The sequence below is a fragment of the Lontra canadensis genome, unplaced genomic scaffold (assembly GCF_010015895.1).
Source record: "Lontra canadensis isolate GAN:19392208 unplaced genomic scaffold, GSC_riverotter_1.0 scaffold2, whole genome shotgun sequence".
Classification (NCBI taxonomy): domain Eukaryota; kingdom Metazoa; phylum Chordata; class Mammalia; order Carnivora; family Mustelidae; genus Lontra; species Lontra canadensis.
The window spans coordinates 61,191,822-61,211,430 of record NW_022630996.1 but is presented as its reverse complement, the minus strand read 5'-3'; the positions used below and the strand labels follow the sequence as shown (position 1 = coordinate 61,211,430).

Sequence of the window (19,609 nt, the reverse complement as noted above, 5' to 3'; positions counted from 1 at the left end):
ATTCATTTGCAAAAAAGTACAGTTTAGATTCTGTACTAGGAGTCATCCCCTTGCTACAGAGTAGGGCTAGATCCAAGCCAGGAGTTTTCAGTTTTTTTGTTTCTCTTCAGCAGTGGAATTCCTTTTAATTGAAATCCTAAGCAGAACTCTTGATGTACAAAAGAGATAAATGTGAGGTTGCCTGGGTTGAAACAAGGGAGCCGGAATCCCGCCTGCTTTGTTTCTTTTGCCCCACATGCTGGCCCCTAAGGCATTTCTAAGAAACCTCCAAGAAACAGAGTTTGAAAACCACTGATCTGAATCATTTCAGCCAGGCAAATATTAGGTTCAAAATACAACAATCTAAAGTAGAAGGCTATATATGCTAAATACTATTTAAACTCTTAAATTAATCTATGGGAATGTTAATGACTCTGAGTAATTTTTTTAGACTTTTAGCTCTATTTTAAATATATTATTAAGGAAATAGCAAAATCAATTCTAATTCAATTCAAGGAAGTTACTTAATAATTCACCCCAATAATTACATTCTTGTTTGCTATTACCTATCAACCCTACTTATCCTTGTGTGAAATTATGGAGTGTTTTATTTTCCTGTTTATTCTTTCAGTACTTCACACGATGTATTTATACTGGTTTTGATTATGGAAGTAAAAAGATTAATTTATAAACCACAGAAGAAATAAGTTCTAGATTTAAAGATGGGAAAACAAACATCTTTAATACAGAAGTCAAAAAGCAGTTTCATGGGCATTTGGGAGGGGGGTTTTTGTTTTAACTTCTCAGGTGCAACTAATGTGGGCCTATCTATTCTATATTAAGAGGCTATTAAAGCACATACCACACAGACACACACAGACACAGACACACACACACATTCACTTGCCATCACCTCTAGCTCTACCTAGCTGATTAATGGGTTAAATCGATACATTTTGACAAAACAAAAATACTGAAGATGACAAGGAAAGCCTTTCAAAAGCCCCAAATCAAGGACACACCAAATTCAAAATCAATATTTGGCCAGTAGTTGGAAGCCCCCTCACTCCTGATGGCCAGCCCAACTTACTCTTCTGTGGAACACAGTTTGAAAACCACTGATCAAAGTCAATTTCCACCCTGTCATTTCTTCTCTAGCCCCTGATTTTTTTCTCTCCACTACACCACTATACTGTATAAGCAGGAATGGGCTTGGCAAGGTTTGAGGAGAAAGTGTTGGTTGAGAAAGTGCCACACAGAAGGTAGCAAGAAATCTGGAGATCTGTGAGAAAGCAATGGTATGACTTGGGTTTAGGAATTTAAAATTACCTGCAGTGCATGTCCCACCTGTTTATTTCAATGATGTTCGTGCACTATTTGCAACTTCAACTGCAATATGGATGAGTTCTATGAAAGTGCTTCTATGTATTCAGTATGTGCAAGTCAGTATGACTTTAATCTTTTGGGAGCCTAAGAGGGTCTTTTGTTTTTCTTATCTTTTGGGGGGCTCGACAAGAAATGTGTGGAGTAGCAACATCCCTAGCATCTCCAGGGTGGGCAGACTTGGTTCTGTTTTCAGAACCAAGTGCAGGTGAGCCCGTGCATGTGAGAGGGTTCAAATGTCCATGATAGGCATACTTGAAGTGTGAATTCCACTGATAAATTGAAGGGAGGTACCTCATGAGAGCACTGCTTCTGAGATACTAGAGACTCCCGATTCCTAGGAATGACCCTGTTGCAGTCAAGCAGACTGGACAGTAAGAAGCATTTCCACCTTCAATGAAAACACACCGCTGAAGGCAATTACACAGGAGAGTGGGGCTGACTTCAAATGGAGGTACACTAATCCTTCAACGAAAGGACCTCTATAAAGTCATACAACTATTTAGAATGATTACGTTATTAATGGACTAATGGAAAGATTATTATGTGTAAACCACATTACATAGAAAAAGAGATTTAAGAAAACCGGAGTTCTCTAAATTATTAGCATTAATTATTTTCTAATTGTACTACCATTAATTACATGCATTTAAATAGACAATTATGTAAATTAGCCATTGCACAAACTTATTTTTTAAGGAAGCAAAGGTAATAATGTACAAATTAATAAATAAGTGATTTGGGGGGAGGACACAATTATTTATTATTTGTACAACCATTTTACGGTAATTTGACATTCTTGGATCTCCTGTAGAGTAATTCTATGAGTTAGGTGGATGATTATCAACACATTAGATTCTAACTTGCTGGAAGACTCAAAAGCAGAGAAAGGTTAAGTGATTTGCATTAAACCACAGAATCTGTGCCAGAGTTGAAAATAAATGACATTAGTTTGGCTATGCATAATACAAAACACTTCTCTTTTGAATTAGTGTGGAGTCACTTAACAATAAGGAATATATTTAACAAGAGTAGTATATTTTTGGAATTTACCAATTATTTCAGCACAATTGATGTTGTCTAACCCTTGAATTTTCTATAATTTTTTTTTCTAACAAAATGCCAATTTGAACCCCTTACCTACTTTTAGTAAAAAACCATCCATTATTTGGATTAAGGAAGGAAGGACACAGAGAAATTGGAAAATGTCACTATAATTTTTAATTTCAAAACCTAATTTTCACTGAAATCAGTGTAGAGCATACACAGAACATAAATGAGAAAGGAGATATTCACTTATTTCTTTCAGCTATTTTCTCTTGCTTGTATAAAGCCCAAAGCAAGTCTACCATGGCTTAAAACTGAAGCTGTACAAACCTATAGAACCAAAAGCCATCAAAGAGATACTGCATCCATTGCTGAATTAAATGAAAAAAAAAAAAAAAAAAAGGTCAATGGCTCTGAAATATCCTTGGCTGCTTGACACTTCTTGTCAACAGAAAACCATTATCTTGGTCCCCTCCCCAAAAACATTCTCTTTAACTGATACTTTCATTGAAACCTAATTTTTTATTTATGAAATTTTATCATAGTTTTCATTATTACAAGGGGAAGACAAATGGAAAAATACTTTAGACAACAGCTAAAATGATTTGTTACTATATCTTTAATTAGAAGGTTTGATTCTAGTTTTACATTCGTTAATTTATAAAAGATTAAGCACAACCTACCTCCTGTTTTGAGGGAGACCCAATTACTCTGGATTAGGTATCATGTTTAGAACAATGAATAAGGAAAATTTTCATATAGACAATTAAAATCATTCTAGAAAATGTTTGGGCACTTTTCCCTATTATTCATTGCAAAAAATCTTCTATGAAGATGCCTCCCACTAAGGAAAAAGGATGTTGGTATGAGAAAAGAGTGACAAGAAGGTAGATCTACTCCCTAAAAAAACACATAATACATCACGAATTTTAGAATAAATTCTTTTTTAGAAAATTGAAAATCTGAAATCCTCCAGCCAATGCCTCCCGTAAAAGAGCAAAATTACAATTTACCAATGGTTTTTCCTTTTTTGAGGCTTGGCATTCAGTAATAGTCAGTACTCATCTCTCACTTCTCTAACACCATTTTCCTCATTCAGCTGAAGGAAGAGCGAAAAGTCTTGACACCGGTAAGTAAACCCACAAATAGTCCCCACAGTCTAGGTCACGCACCCAGACCACCCCCTTTCACTCTTTTCTTCTGTACATACCTCTTAGGGAGGAATCCAGAGACACTGTTCCCATCTTAAAACTCCAGGTAGAGAAGTGTGAATAACCATCCCTTCCCCACCTCCAACCCCCAAGAAACCACCACACTGGCTTTCCCAAATCCTCAAACCCAGCTCCTTCAAGTATTTTGTTCAGGAATTCTCAACACTTTTTCCTGCTCCACCTGACTCACACGTCCACCAAATTCCAAACCCACAGAATTAGGGCCCTGGGATCTGCATCATAAGGGCTCTGAGAGTGAGTGTGCTCTGCAACTTGGTTTGGAAACAACCAGGCTAGATCTCTCTCAACCTACCTTTTAGGACCTAGAATTCTATGACTTGAAATTTGATTTTCTTCATTTAAATCATTACAAAGGTTTGTTTCCAAGGTACATCAGTCAATCTGTAAGAATATATTTTAAGTTAAATCTTTGGCATAAAACATAACCCTTAATCACAACAGTGATTCTTTGGGCAAAGCAAATTTATTTTTAAGAATTTATGGGGCGCCTGGGTGGTTCAGTTGATTAAGCGTCCAACTCTTGATTTCCACTCAGGTCACTCTCTCAGGGTCGGGAGATGGAGCCCTGCTGGGCATGGAGCCTGCTTAAGATTCTCTCATTCCCTCTTCCTCTGCCTCTGCCCACCCTGCTCATGCACTCTCTCTCTCCTCTCTCTCAAAAAAATAAAAAATAAATTAAGAAAAAAGAATTATTTTATAATGTAATCTCTAGCAATGAATGGTAATAAGGGGACAGCCTATAGAGAAAAGTTCTTACTGTTAATGGTAATATATCCTCACTGAATTGCAAAGATAACTGATTAAGTAAAGATACAAAATGCCTGGCTGTGTTAGGAGATGGGGAACATTCTACAGAATATGTGGCTAGTGCTCTTCAAGGCTGTCAAGGTCATGGGGAAATAAGAACATCTAAAAACTGCCCAGGCAAGAGGAAGGTAAGGAGATACACCAATTATTGTGTCTTCTACAAAAATCCTGGAACAGAAGAAGGACATATAGGGGAAAACTAGTGAAATCTCATAGGGGACCTAGGTGGTGCAATCAGTTAAGCCTCCGACTCTTAGTTTTGGCTCAGGTCATGATCTCAGGGTTCTGGGATCGAGCCCCGAGTCAGGCTCCACACTCACTCAGCATGGAGTCTGCTTGATAGTCTCTCTCTCTGTCCTCCTCTGCCCCTCCCACTCATGCTATCTCTCTCTCTCTCAAATAAATAAATAAAATCTAAAATAAAATAAAATAGAAACTAGTGAAATCTCAAATTATTAAAAACAAAAATCTGAAGTTTGCTTAATAGTAAAGCACCAATGTTGGTTTCTTAGTTGTGACAAAGGTGCAATGGGAGAAAAGTGTGTGAGGGAATCTCTGGAAACTCTGTGTTATCTTTGCAACTTCTTGGAACTTCGAAAATCATTCCAAAATAAAAGTTATTAATAAATACATTAGTAAAGATCAAACAAAATTGACCTTACATTTTTATACTATGATAATTTTAAGAGCCTGTTTATATTGTCTCTGCAATCTGGAATGTAGAGGGAATTCTGTACAAAATGAAGTTGTCCCTTCCGAGCATGTGCTCCATCTCCTGGTCCCTCTCCAGGTTCCCTTCCCACAGCCTATTCAATCCACTGCCTGTAACCTGGATCAGAGATCCTTCTGAGTTCAATAACTACATTATCTTTGACTTAATAGCAAGATAGGCAAACAATCTAATCTCAGTTTTGACCTAATTTAGCTTTGTCTCTTATCCATGCCTCGATTTTATCATCTGCAAATGATTAAATATTATTTTACTGTCTAAGTTATGGTGCCAGTCTAAGTCCTGGAAAGTATCGTTCCAAGAAGAAAATGTTACTATGTAACTGACAAATTAGGGTCACAGCCCCCCAACATACAACTTACGAGTTCCCTTTACCTCCCACTTTTCTAAGGTTCTCTAGACCTCCTAGACTGACTTGTTTAAAAGACCCGAGCAAATTTCCACGTAGCTCTGAAGGAAAGCTTTGAATGTCCTTGAGTCTTGCTTGGAAGCCAATGTCCTTATGCCTGAATATTTCTGGTGTTGAGTCTGAAGAATAAACATGAAATCCTGTAGCAATCCTGTAGCTAGCCAAATCATTTATGAATCAGTAAGGTTAGCATGAATATGGGAAGATGAAATGTATGCCCTTTTGGGAAGGGTTAATTAACAAATACCAGGCAGCATTCTCCAAGCACGTACTTGGTTATCAAGTACTCTAATGCCTTGTCAAATAGAATATCTCATTTTAATGTGGAGGATTCAATTCAACCCAAATGACTCAAATGTGTATGTATGTATGTGTATACTTGGTGCTGAAATACAACTTTAAAAACAGGGCCATGGTTTTAAGGTAAGGAGTAAAAGCTGAATTTGCGTAAAGGACAGCTGTGACAAACCTGATACAATGAATTTCCCTATTATCTGACATGGTTGGAAAATGAGGTTAATCACATATTCTGGCTTATAGGGAGTTACCATAGAGACAGTGCACATATTATCCATTTCCAAGAATAAAAGAAAGATAATATACACTCAACACTGAAACTACACCGAATGTAATTTAATTTCCCTCTGATGAGTCAGACGTACTTGATGATCTCGCAGTGCCTCAGAATAATCATTGTGCACATCCTCAATTATCTATCTACCCTATTTATATAGAAGTGCTAGTTAATGGAGTTTTTCCATTAGCAGAAATCTGAATAATGTGAAGGTTTTCTGGACTTAAAAATACATATATATGGCCAAACTGTCACAAGTTCAATAGAATAACCTATTGCATTTACAAATAGAGAGATGTCATCAACATAACGAGAGTTGGTGGGGTTATGGGAGGACCAGGAAGATGTATTTGGTTGTGAACTAGATAGAAAATTTTGTTGTGTTTATATACAAACAGAAACATGGCAAAACCCTAACCACAGAAAATCAAAATACTTTTTAAGGAGCGACTTTCATTCTTAACATATATAGTTAGAAAGCTTATCTAAATGATACAGCCTTTTTCTTTCCCTTAAACTTCACCAGCGACAGAGTTTTACTGATTTACAAACATATTTAAGTTCCCCTACTCATTATAATGAATATTTCTCTATTGCAAAATTTGACAGCGTTGTTATGAAGAGCTACCTCTTCTGGACTTTTTCCATGGATTCATGAAGCATAGCAACACTCAAGGCATCTGAGAACCCTTGTAGTTTTAAAACAAACAAACAAACAAACAAGCAAACAAACAAAAACTGTTTCTCAAGTATATTTGACCATTTCATTTTGGAGACTATATATCAACATTTGAGGACTATATACCCACATTTCACTAGCACTCTTGGGTATAGACAATATGGAATGGAAACCAAGAATTTAAAAGTTCTTTCCATTTAGAAATGAATGATAAGGCTGTTCAAATTTTCATCTAAAGAAAAAAAGGAGGGCACATATTGCATGGAGCACAGGGTGTGGTGCATAAACAATGAATTTTGTAATACTGAAAAGATATTTAAAAAAATTTAGAAAAGCAGGAGAGATTGCTAAATTGTGAGCTATTAAAGTATTCTTGAAATTTTACTAATTTTTTTCATCAGTATCTAATCCTGGTAAAGTGGGTTTTAGCCATCAAAGAACATAGAAATCTATCCCTTCCATTCAGTACAATTAAATTCTGTGAGGCTTTAATATTCACATCCCTGATAGAATATTAATTTTTTGAAAACTCAAAATGATAATGTATGCAAATTTCTCCACTGTCAATCAGGCTCCAATCAATTACTTACACATACATGCACACACAAACACACATCTTAGCCTACTCAACAATAAGTAAATGCTAGAGAAGTGTAGGAAAATACAATACTTTTAGATTTCTGAAGTATTTTGGATAAATTTATCAAGTCTATCTATACTACTCATGTTAATTACTGTTTAATCTCCAAATAACCACATACATTTTGCATGGTTACAAAAAAGCATTTGCAATGGGAAAATGTTTGCATCCACTATGGTTCCCAGAGAAGTCTTTAATCAGTAAGAGGTTACTTTATACCGTACCCTAAATTTTATGGGGTGAGGAGGGATAGATTTTTCTCTGTATCCATCATATTCATAAAAGTAAAATGAGAAAGAGGAGAATTTCAAAATCCAACCTGTGACTTCACTGGGAAACTGAATTTAGCCCATTTTAACATATGGTTAAAATAAGGGGGGAAAAGATTCATGTTCTTAAAAATAAATGGCAACTTTACCTACAATTCCCTTATACTGAAACTGAGCTTCTAGGCATATAATGTGGGCAACTTCCTCAACCCTTACCCCTCACCCCCATAGGTACCCCTTACAAAAGACTTCTTCCAGGCTTTCTGATCATAGTCCTTCCAGCACTACAAAGGTGGGCACTAATAAATTGTACTTAGAGTCAAAATTAGAACTATTCATTTTGATATACAAGCATATCACAAGAAATCACATAAAAAGCTTTTATCCTGAGGCACAAAAAATACATTAAGTAGATGTGTGGTAATAATATCAACAAATAGGTTAATTCTAATAACCCAATAATTCTAATTATAGCTCTAAAAATAATCAATGTGTAATGCTTCAGGATATGCATTTCTTTTCACAATTACCTCTTCTTTGAGCACACATTAGTTTGTCAGCAGTGTCAATTTCTGAACTATTAAGGTGAATGTCATCTTATTTCAATTAGTGAAGAAAAAAAAGATGCATCTCCTGAAAGTAACGTTTTGTATTTGGGTCAACACCACGGGGTTGGGAATCTACTATCAATGTCCTTTTGGTATTTTCTCTTAAGAGTTATAAACAAACAAACAAACAATGAAAGCAATAATGAAAAGTTCTGGTCTTTATGGAAAGTAAGTGGGTATCTTCATGCATATTAATAATGACAGGAGCACGTGGATACTTACTGCTGCGTCTGCATCAGTGGCATGTTCGTGCTCTCATAACTGTCCGTGTGCAGAGGCGGTATGATCTCCCCAGTTACAGGGTGAAACACAGGGAGCGTTGACAGGGGCCATGCTATCTCTCTATTCTTGGACATGTCACGAAGTTCTTTGGTAGATTTCTGAATAGCACTATGATGGACCAGCTGGATGCTAGATCGAAAAGAAATAAAACACACGCATATTTAAAATCCAATATTAGCCCCATGGGTCATCAAATTTGAAAACGTTATGAATTTTTTTCTTTTTAAAATAAGATATTATTGCACTTTGGGCATTCTAAAGGTTATCTCTGAAAGGGATACATTTCACATGCTTTTAACACAGCAAAAACTGAACATTGTAAACCAATGTTTTAAATAATGTCTTGCATAAAACTAAGCTATAAAGCATTGTGTTAATATTATAGCCCTAAGTAACAAACTAGTACACTATTTAATGTCTAGGATTAAGATTAAACTACCATAGCTTTTATATAGTTCTTCTGATGGGGCATTTATCAATACTCACAGAAGTTTCATTTTATGGTAGGTTATTACTGTAGATTCAGGAAAACGTGTATGAAAGGCCTTTTCATCTGTTCTCTGGTTTATAGAAATGCAGATTGGGAAATCACATCATATAAATGGCAAGTTAATATTCTGAATCTGAAGTTTTAGGTTTAATTTTTATCTACATAATCTTAGTTTTCAAACCCTTTTTATTTTTAGTCTCTACCCATCCTAGATATCTCTATTTAGAAAGCAGCTTTCACATTTATGAAATAAACTATGAAAGATGACGAATGACAAAATCAAAGCATGACACATGTATGGAGCACGAGGAGCAACTGAGAAGTGAAAAAACATGATAAAGAAAATAACAGGAAAGAAGACACTTACTCTGGTGTTTGCATGTTTCTCTTTTCCCTAGAAACAAAACAAAATTTATGAATTAAATAATAGCATTGATATTTGGAACATTAAGACTATATGCTCATGGGATCTTGCATGATGTGGAAACGCTGACATTGTTACCATTAAATGCATCCAGGCAGCATTTGCCACCAGGTTTATGACATTATTTGGATGAGTACACATACAGAGATGGAATACTGATGAGAAACACACAGAAAAATGGAAAAAAATGGAGATTAAGCATCAAGCTCTTGGAAATAAATTCTATGACATAATGAAATCAGGCTACATGTAAAAAAATGGAAGAATCTGTTACTTGCTGCTTTATTAATTTTTTATCCTTTCACTTTGTTGCCCTGATTTCCAGATAATTTGGGGAGATTATTTTAATTGACACAGATGTCCTGAAAGTGCTAACTAATCATGAAATGAACACTCCTTCCTCCAATTATGCTCTTTTTTTCACTAATTTACTCCTAGGTTTATATGTATACATACGTATCTTTTAAACATTTAGATTATGTCACCCGTTTGATAAGGATTTCAAAGAGAATTCTGACCATCACTTCTGATCAAACTAAGACAATTTATCTACTTAAAGTGCAATTACCATGTCTATAGACTCCATAGTCTCTGCACAAAATGGCTTATATAACCAAAAGAGCTAGCCTCAGTTATTCTTGGGACTGTTTTGCCAGCATGAATTTATATCTAGCCTTAATAATTGTTGAATAAGGTAATTATATCCCCTAATTTGATTTACTAGACTCGAAACTATTTTAATTCATTTTAAAAGAATAAAAAGTGTTGTAGTTTGACTTGAACACAATTTCAATTAATTTATAAAGTGTTTTATGAACCAAATGAAACTTGGCTTTTAATGGAATCTTCTATGTTGTTATCCAGTAGGTTCAGTAATCTTTTATTAGTGTTTTAAAGTACTCACACTCCTTCCCGTCGGCAGCACATGATATAAGCAAGTATTAGAAAAAGGACCAGTGCTACCGCCGAGGGCACAGCCAGTGTAATTAGGAAATCCGTGTAATAGTCTCTGCTTTTCAAAGAATCAGAAGGGGGTTTGTACTCTCCACCATCAGGTAAGATCCCCTCTCCTCGAATCACTTCCTGATAGGTGGACACTTGCTTTGTTTTATCGACCTGATATAAAAGAAGACAATTACACATCGAATTAATAACTATAAACATGACAAGAGCGGAAGACCCAGATAGATCCAAACTTTCTTTGACACATTTCTAAAGAGCCCTCTTTTCCAACTGCATTATCATCTTGAACTTGCCATTGTCTACGGGAGCTAGGAAGAAGTCATGAACAAAAGTAACATTAAAGGGCTTGTGTTGGCCCACTTTCTGGGCCCTTTCCACAACAGACAGACATATGTACATGAATCCACACATAATACATGTATGTGTGTATGTGGCTGTTCTTTCCAGTTTCCTTCCTTCAAAGCAGAAGTCCTTAATTCTACCGTGTACATTTCTTGTTTCCTACGGTAAACTTCTAGAAAAGATGCTAACAAGCCATGAACTGGCAGACAACCAGGTGTGCAGGTATGGTTTCTAAGGTTAGTGAAAGACGAAAGAAAAATAAAATGAGAGACAATTTTTAAATGATTACAAACTTGATCTTTCTTTCTGCTGTTGAGCTGACAGAAGTGATGTGGGGAAAGGATAGCCCAAGGAACACATAACTCAGCCAATACTATAGTTTCATTAAATTCTAACCCAGAATCAAAAAAATGCACATTGGCACTATATTAATTTACCTCCACGTTCATTGAACTGTTTTACTGAGTTGTACTTAATTATGTTGCGGTTTTTATTGAAGGACACTGTAAAAATGTCCATGTGAAATTTGTCACTCCATTTGCCCCCCCGAACACCCTCCCCCCAAAATATGTTGGGGAGAATGATTCATGGCATTTCTCAGTATCCTTCCAAAAAATACCCACTTGAAAAATTTTGTCAAGAGTACAGTGCTAGTGAACCTTCATTTTCTGTGAAGGAATCAATGCTGACTCTTTTAAGAAGGAGAACTAAGTAACTGATGAATTCCCTCTTTTAATCCTGGACACAGGAAGCTTATTGTCAAACTTGACCTTAGGCTTATTTTTTAAATAAAGTTCAGGTCCCAATCATCCATTTCTTTTCTATTTTATTATGTTTATTGCTTCACTATTCTAGTTACACCTCCTGATATCTTCTATGGTAAGATTTGACACATAAATAAATACATGTAAAATAAAAAATGAAAATCCCAGTACTCTTCCCATTTATAAAATCTCACCATAGAAACTAAAAGCTTCAAAGCATGTCATTTTTAAAACTTCAGAAATTAGGTCATATTCCTAAACATAAACAATTTATAGCACGAACACAAGTAAAATGGTGTTTTTAGGGCCGGCTGTCTGCTGACTCCCGTTACAGGTACCTACTCAAGTTATGACTACAGTCACTCAGTCTTTGGCATCCTTGTATGATTAGGACGATGATAGGAAGAGTAAGTTTTGCAAACTCAGCATTTATCTATAATACACGTAAACCACAGCAGCTCAATATTTGTCTTGATTTAAGAAGACAAAGAAAGAAAATTATTTTCCTAAGACACAGTCACATCAAAAGAGGAGTCTAGGGCCAAGGGCCACAGGTGCATGTGTTACAAGATGAATACTATGTTCTCCTGTCCTGGGAGATCTGGGAAAGTTGCCTGCAGTTGGTTCTCCAAGCCACGAAGTGACAGTTGTGTTTATGTGTCAATAACTTTGTTTAAATGTCAACTTTAAACTTAGATCTAATTCACTCACCACCAATCATCAAGAGTTGACAGAAGTTAAATCTAAAGGTCACTAAAGAAGTAAAACAACTTACCAATCTTCCAGAAAGCAAAATCAAAAAATAATATAAATTTTATATGAAATATTATATATATATATCAAGTGTATATGAAACCTTACCTACATTTTCTTAAGTTTTTTAGCATCCTAGTTAAAAAGTAATTTAAAAAGAGATATTTAATATTTATGGGGCTGTGGGTAAGAGTCTAATTTTGTTCACTTGGAGTTTTTTGTTATTCCTTGACCTTGCCCTATTATTTGCATTTTTAGGACAGAAACTCATAGCACACTTGCTTATTTTCAGATGTATTATGGTACCCCAGTCTCTCCTTCCAAGTGGGTAATGGCAGCATATTTGAGACTTTCTTCATACATCACATGGACTCCATACTCTATCCTGGCTTAGCAACCACCTGGATATCCAAGGGGGTCATTTGGACCACCTGCCAAACTAATGCAGCCCCCAAAACTAATCAAGGGTAGACTGAGGACAAAAGTGGAGATACACTTTCCTAAATGGATGCACTGTCAACAAGCTTGCCAAATTCTTAAAGCCAAGGGAAGTCCATTGCGTTAACAAAGTAAACCCAGGATTTGTTCCTAAAAGCAATTCAGCTTTTAGTCAAATGTTAACTCCAGCCCCATCACTTCCAATTACATTTGCAAAAACAAAATAAAAACTCACCAATGAGATTTTGCACCAGTCGATGTAAAACTGAGTACGAAACTTTTTATCACATGTTATCACAGGCTCCATTTCTTGACTGCATCTCAATTGATTCTGTGGATTTTCAACTTCTCGTAAACAAGAAGAAAACGGTACATCGGCACCAACCATGACATAAACGCTGCAAAAATGTGAAACTCTCAGGTTATCCTTTGAGAAAATTGGAAACACTGAAAAACAATCTACCCTGAAAGCAGGATTTATCCTTTTGAATTGAGGGATTATCTAGAATCATCCCTAAGGTAGGGACCTGGGCTTTAAAAGCAGTGATTCATGTAGGAGCTGCCTTTCAGTCTTTCCTTTATTCAACCAATATTTACTGAGTGCTTTCTCTCGATTCTAGGTTAATTTCTAACAAAAAATTTTTTTCATCCTATTTACTTTAATTCAAAGTAAGCATGTGTCTGCCATATTGTGATTACTATGTTTTGTAGATGACTTTCCTTTAAAGATTACCCTTAAAGTAAATTATTTAGAAATAACACTATGACTAAAGCAATAAGTAATTGTAAGTAATGAATTTCACTTGATTTCATTTTAATAAGATGGGAAATTACATCTCCGGAGCTTTAGGCATTTAGCTGTTTTGCCCAAGAGTTCTATCAGCTTTTCTACTGCACAAACCCCTACTGTTAGGTCTCCTACTACAAGGTCTCTCACTCTTTTATCTAAGAAGTCAATCTAAGAGAAAAACTATTATTTGGTAAGCACAAATTAGGCAAGCAAAATTTATTTTCTTGGTGTGCATCTTAGTGATTAAGGGGAAAGAACTCTACTTAATTAGTCAGGAAGAGTTTCACACACACAAAAAAAGAAGTTAGTGATAATAGTATTGAAATAATCTTGAAGCAGCTTGAGAAAAGAGAATCTCATAGGTCTTTCAAAAGAAGAGAGAAAACCTGGAAATTACTCTAAATAAATGTTTCTTTTCCTAGTGACAATACTACAGCTACTTATGAAATAAATCCATCAAAATACCAGCTGTCTTCTTTGCATAAACTGACAAGCTGATCCTAAAATATATATGGAAATTCAAGGAACCTAAAATAACCACAAAAAACTCTTGAAAACGACAAAGTTGGAAGACTCACAATTACTGATTTTAAAACTTACTACAAAGCAACAATAATCAGAACAATCAGCAATAGTAACCCAGCCTAAGGATAGACAAGTAGATCAACAGAATAAAATTCAAAGTCCAGGAATAAACTCTTACATGTAGTAAATTGATTTTTGTCACAAGTGCCAAGATAATTCAATGGAGGAAAGGACAGTCTTTAGAACAAATGGTCCTGACACAATAGGGTATCCACATGCAAAAGAATAAAGCTGGGCCCCTACCCCATACCATAGGAGAAAATTAACTCAAAATAGATGAGTGACTTAAATGTAAGAGCTAAAACTGTTAAACTCTGAGGAAAAAAGGTATACATTTTCATGACCTTGAAATAGGCAGTAGTTTCTTAACTATGATACCAAAAGTTTCAGCAATAATAGAAAAAACTCGATGAGCTGGACTTTACCTAAATTAAAAATAGTGTGCTCCAAAAGTCACCATCAAGAAAGTGAAAAGGTAACCCATGAAATAAGAGAAATATTTGCAAATCATACATCTAATAAGGAAATTGCATCTACAGTACGTAAGGGACTCTTACAACTCAATAACAAAAAGACAATCCAGTTTAAAAATGTCAAGGGCCCTGAATAGACATTTCTCCAAAGAATTACACCAAGGTCCAATAAGTGTGTGAAAATATGTCCAACACCCTCAGCCCTCAGCAAAAGAGAAATCAAAACCACAATCAAAACTACTGTTTCACATCCATTAGGACGGCTACAAGAAAAAACACAGATAATAAGAAGCGCTGGAGAGGATGTGGAGAGACTGGAACTCTCCTCCTCTGCTGGTGGCAATGTCAAATGGTGCCTCTGCTTTGGAGAACAGTCTGGAAGTTCCTCAAACGGTTGAATACAGAGTTACCATATGAACCAGCAACTTCACTCCTAAGTATGTACTTTAAGAGAAATGAAAATAGATGTCTATATGAAGACTTGTACGTGAGTGGTCATAGCAACGGTATTCACAGTAGTCAGAAAGTGGACACCATCTACATGCTCACTGATGAGCGAATAAGAGGTGGAACCTCCATACAACCAAATACCATAAAAACAATGAAGTACTGATATGTGCTACAAGAGGGGTGAACCCTGAAAACAATACTGTGGATAAGTGAAAGAAGTCAGTCACAAAAGACACATATGGTCTGATTCCATTCATATGAAATGTCCACAGCAAGCAAATTTATAAGGATAACAAGTAAACAGTAGTTGCCTAGGGCTGGGGGGGTTGGGGAGGGGAATGGTGGTGGTGGTAAGTGGCTGCCAATGGGTATAGGATGGAGGAGTCGGGATGATATAAATATTCTAAAATTGACTATGATAATGACTGCACAACTTTGTGAACAAGCTAAAATCCATTGAGTTACATACTTTAAATAGGTGAATTGTATAGCATATGAATTACATCTCAATAAATCTGTTATTTTTAAAACTGATAGTAAGTCAAAGTGTATCACAAAAATTCAAAGCTATGTCAATGTAAGTATGAACCTACACCTTGAGTTGACAACTGTGTCCCAGAGTTTGACTACACAAATTCATTTGGTTGTTCTTTATGTCAAATTTATATTTTAACTTGAGATTCACTGAAGGAACTTTTTTTTTTCAAAAACTATGGTGCCTTCAGTAGATAAATAGTATATAATGGGCTAAAGCTAAAGAGGAAAATAAAAATAAAAAATTCAGAACAAAAGTATATATGAGAAACCACTGGTAAGGTATTTAGATGATCCGTGAATATAAATATATTCCATTTAAAACAAGTTCTTAAAGATTTTTATTTATTTATTTGACAGAGAGAGATCACAAGCAGGCAGAGAGAGAGGAAGGGAAACAGGCTCCCTGCTGAGCAGAGAGCCCAATGCAGGGCTCGATCCCAGGACCCTGGGATCATGACCTGAGCCGAAGGCAGAGGCTTAAACCACTGAGCCACCCAGGTGCCCCTAAAACAAGTTCTTAATTGTAAGCTTCACATAAAGTCAAATTCTATTCCCTTATTAACTGCCTAGCCAAGACCATATATCTCCTTAATAATTGTGACATTATACTTATAAATACAGAAATAAAATGAGTATTTTTACAACTGTTAACTTGCTTTAACATGACATTGATTTGCATTTACAATTAGTAAGATTTTAAATTAATTCACTTCAAGATAACATAAATGGGCTGGAGTTGTTTTTTTTTTAAGTATTTTATTTATTTATTTGACAGAGATCACAAGTAGGCAGAGAGGCAGGCAGAGAGAGAGGAGGAAGCAGGCTCCCTGCTGAACAGAGCGCCTGATGCAGGACTCGATCCCAGGACACTGGGATCATGACCTGAGCCGAAGGCAGAGGCTTTAACCCACTGAGCCACCCAGGCACCCTGGGCTAGAGTTTTGATGCTTTGAAATGTTTTATTTTTTTCCTCAAATTAGGAAAGCAATATAAAAATATTATATAAAACCTAGGATATAAAAACAGAATTAATTTATATTACTAAGATAACTATCTTCATTTTCCAATGTACCTTGCAAAATGTTTTTCAAATGTATATATTCTAACCTAATTGCAATCATCTCCAAAATACAATTTTGTACCCTGCTTTTTTCCCTTAATGTATCATAAGCATTTTCCATATTGTACAGTCTTTGTAATTATAGATTTATGGCAATGTAATTTTTTAAGTGCACACGATTTATTCACAACTACTTCAGGGTCGGACATGTAAGTTGCTTCCAATTTTTTTTATGTTATAAATAATATTGCAAAGACTATCTCTGTGCAATTCTTTAATGTTACTCTCTTAAAAGAGATGCCTAGAAGTAGAAACATTTTTATGACAGTTGACACATACTGCCAAATTACTTTCATCTCTCCTTGGATGATCCATAGGCTTCACAAACTTAATATGTTCCGAACTGAGCTCATCGTCACCCCACCCCACCTTCACCTGTTCCTCCTTTTCCATCTTCTCTCCCGATGACTGGCATGGCCAGATGCTCAAGCACCATCATATTTGACTCCTGTCCTTCTTTCCACATATTCAATCTATCATCAGTCTCTGACATTTACCCCAAAAGAACTCTCCCATGCACCTGTCCACTTTGTTCCATCTCCCTTACACCCTAGTTCTGATCACCATTGCTTTCCACACGGCATGAAGCAACAGCCCCTTAAGGGTTCTCCTTGAACCCTTTCTTTCTCACCATCCTCAGGGAGCCTATTTGAAGAATAAATGAATGAATAAAAAGCATTAAATCAGTTTTAAATTTTTTTTATTTTTTTAATGATTTTTTAATTTTTTTTTTTAAGATTTTATTTATTGTTTGTCAGAGAGAGAGAGAAAGGGAGAGAGAGATCACAAGTAGGCCGAGAGACAGGCAGAGGCAGAGGGAGAAGCAGGTTCCCTGCCAAGCAAGGAGCCCGATACGGGACTCCATCCCAGGACGCTGGGATCATGACCTGAGCCAAAGGCAGCCACTTAACCAACTGAGCCACCCAGGCGTCCCTTAAATCAGTTTTAAAACACAGGTCACTGTATATTTGAAAGTTGCTCAGAGAGTAGATCTTAGCTCTCATCACAAGAAAAAAATTGTAACTACATGAGGTGATGGATGTTAACCGAACTTATTATGGTAATCGTTTTGCAATATATACATACGTCAGATCGCCACTTATTATGGTAATCGTTTTGCGATATACACATACGTCAGATCATTATGTTGTACAACTTAAACTTGTACGATGCCATATGTCAATTATGTCTCCAGAATACTGGGAAAATCTGTAAGTTAATATATAAAATGCAAACAGACTACAAATGCCATGCTTGAGAGAAGGAGATATTAGATTTGCCTTGCAGGCTCAAAAAAAAAAAAAAAAAAGTGTATTTATTGTTTCTTTTGTAGAGCCAGAAAGTTTCAACAAGATGGCTTTTAAAAAAAATGTTGTATGTGGCTGTGAATAATAACCTAACGCGATGCACACTAAAATCACATTTTTCATAATCTGTTCTCCTTTTAGCTAGCTTCTTGACATGAAGAAACTTAAAATTTTTATAAAGTGAAATGAAGGTGATTGTTATCTTTATGACCTTAGCCACGTGTTTTCAAACTTTCAAAGGTGTAAACAGATGAGAAGGGAACGTGCTGCTGAGTTCGAGGCTCTCAAGCAACATTGACGGAACATGGTGCCTCAGACCCCCAAGAATTAATTCACAGGGGTGGAATTTTTTCCTTACGAAGGAGTCTTTTCTTCCAGTTTGAACAATTCAACTTCCCCTGAGGTAGAACACATTCATTGTGGCCTTTACACATACAATGTTGAAAACTAAGTAACAGGTTAGAAAAAAAAAAGATTAAGTCAAGACTCTGCCTTTTTAGCCAGATCTCTGCCAGATCAATGGATCCAATGACTGCATATTTGACCTAATTGTCCAAGCAACGAATGTGGTTGATTCTTGATTTTGTGGAGATAAAAGACAGTTTAGAGAAGAATGTGTCCACGTGTTACCTGTTGCCTGGGAACGGTTGAGCTCTTAGAAGAAAATGCACTAAGATTCCTGCCCTCTGTCCCCCACACCACTTCTGTGCATATCTGCGATCAATCAACCAAAGGTAAGATGAAAAATAAAGAATAAGTTAAACTAAATAAAAGATCGAATGCAGAATTAAAAAAGAAAAGAGAGGACAGTTCCAGACTCTAGTTCTGCTACTTGCTTGCTCCTCTTCCTTGGAGAAGGAATATATTATTCGAAGAGGGAACTGGCTTGCAAGGGTCGTACACTTCTAGTTTGTGTATGTGTGTGTGTGTGTGTGTGTGTGAGAGAGAGAGAGAGAGAGAGAGAGAGAGAAAGAGAAAGAGAGAGAGAGAGATAGGGAAAGATCTTCCTGCTTGCAGAAAGGAGGCATTTGGTCTACTCTTTCAACCATGTGCTATTTTCTGCAAATGTCCTAATGCTTTGGAATAAAATCTGAACAATTCTTCCTGGTACGCAAGGCCTTACCTGGTCTGGGGTTTGCCTCCTTTGTAACTACCACTTCTGGATCCCTGTCCCCCAAACCCATAGGAAATAGGTTTCCAAATCCATCAGGCTTCCTGCTACCTCAGGGCTTTTGCCCAAGCTGAACCCTCTATCTAGAATCTCTCTTCATTATTTTTTGAGCAAATTAATTTGTATGCTTGAAACTCAGATCTTTACCTCCTCTATGAACCTTTTCCAGGCATGGACCTGAAGTGAGGAAGAAACACTCCGTGAAATACCTCGACAGTTGTATGTACTACACGGCTTTTTAATTATCCAATTACCTGTCTGGTCAATTGTTTTTTAAATCACTATACCACAAAGATTAATATACTAATCCCCAATAAAAATACTTGATATGTGAATCTATGTGTAGAACACAGAATAGAGTTT

General features: G+C 36.1%; 1 protein-coding gene across 7 annotated transcripts in view; it reads right to left on the bottom strand.

Annotated features, from left to right (window-relative positions):
* The window catches only part of SGCE (sarcoglycan epsilon), a 66,973-nt gene that overhangs the window by 4,566 nt on the left and 42,798 nt on the right, over positions 1–19,609 (bottom strand). For 4 of the 7 annotated variants that reach the window (XM_032874913.1, XM_032874926.1, XM_032874925.1 and 1 more), the window contains 4 exons: positions 13,049–13,211; positions 10,458–10,669; positions 9,497–9,523; positions 8,580–8,768 (listed from right to left, as the gene is read on the bottom strand). In XM_032874913.1, coding sequence (XP_032730804.1) covers positions 8,580–8,768; positions 9,497–9,523; positions 10,458–10,669; positions 13,049–13,211 — 591 coding nt within the window. The remainder of the gene's footprint in view (positions 1–8,579; positions 8,769–9,496; positions 9,524–10,457; positions 10,670–13,048; positions 13,212–19,609) is intronic. The other 3 variants (XM_032874928.1, XM_032874933.1, XM_032874921.1) reach the window with 1 other exon arrangement.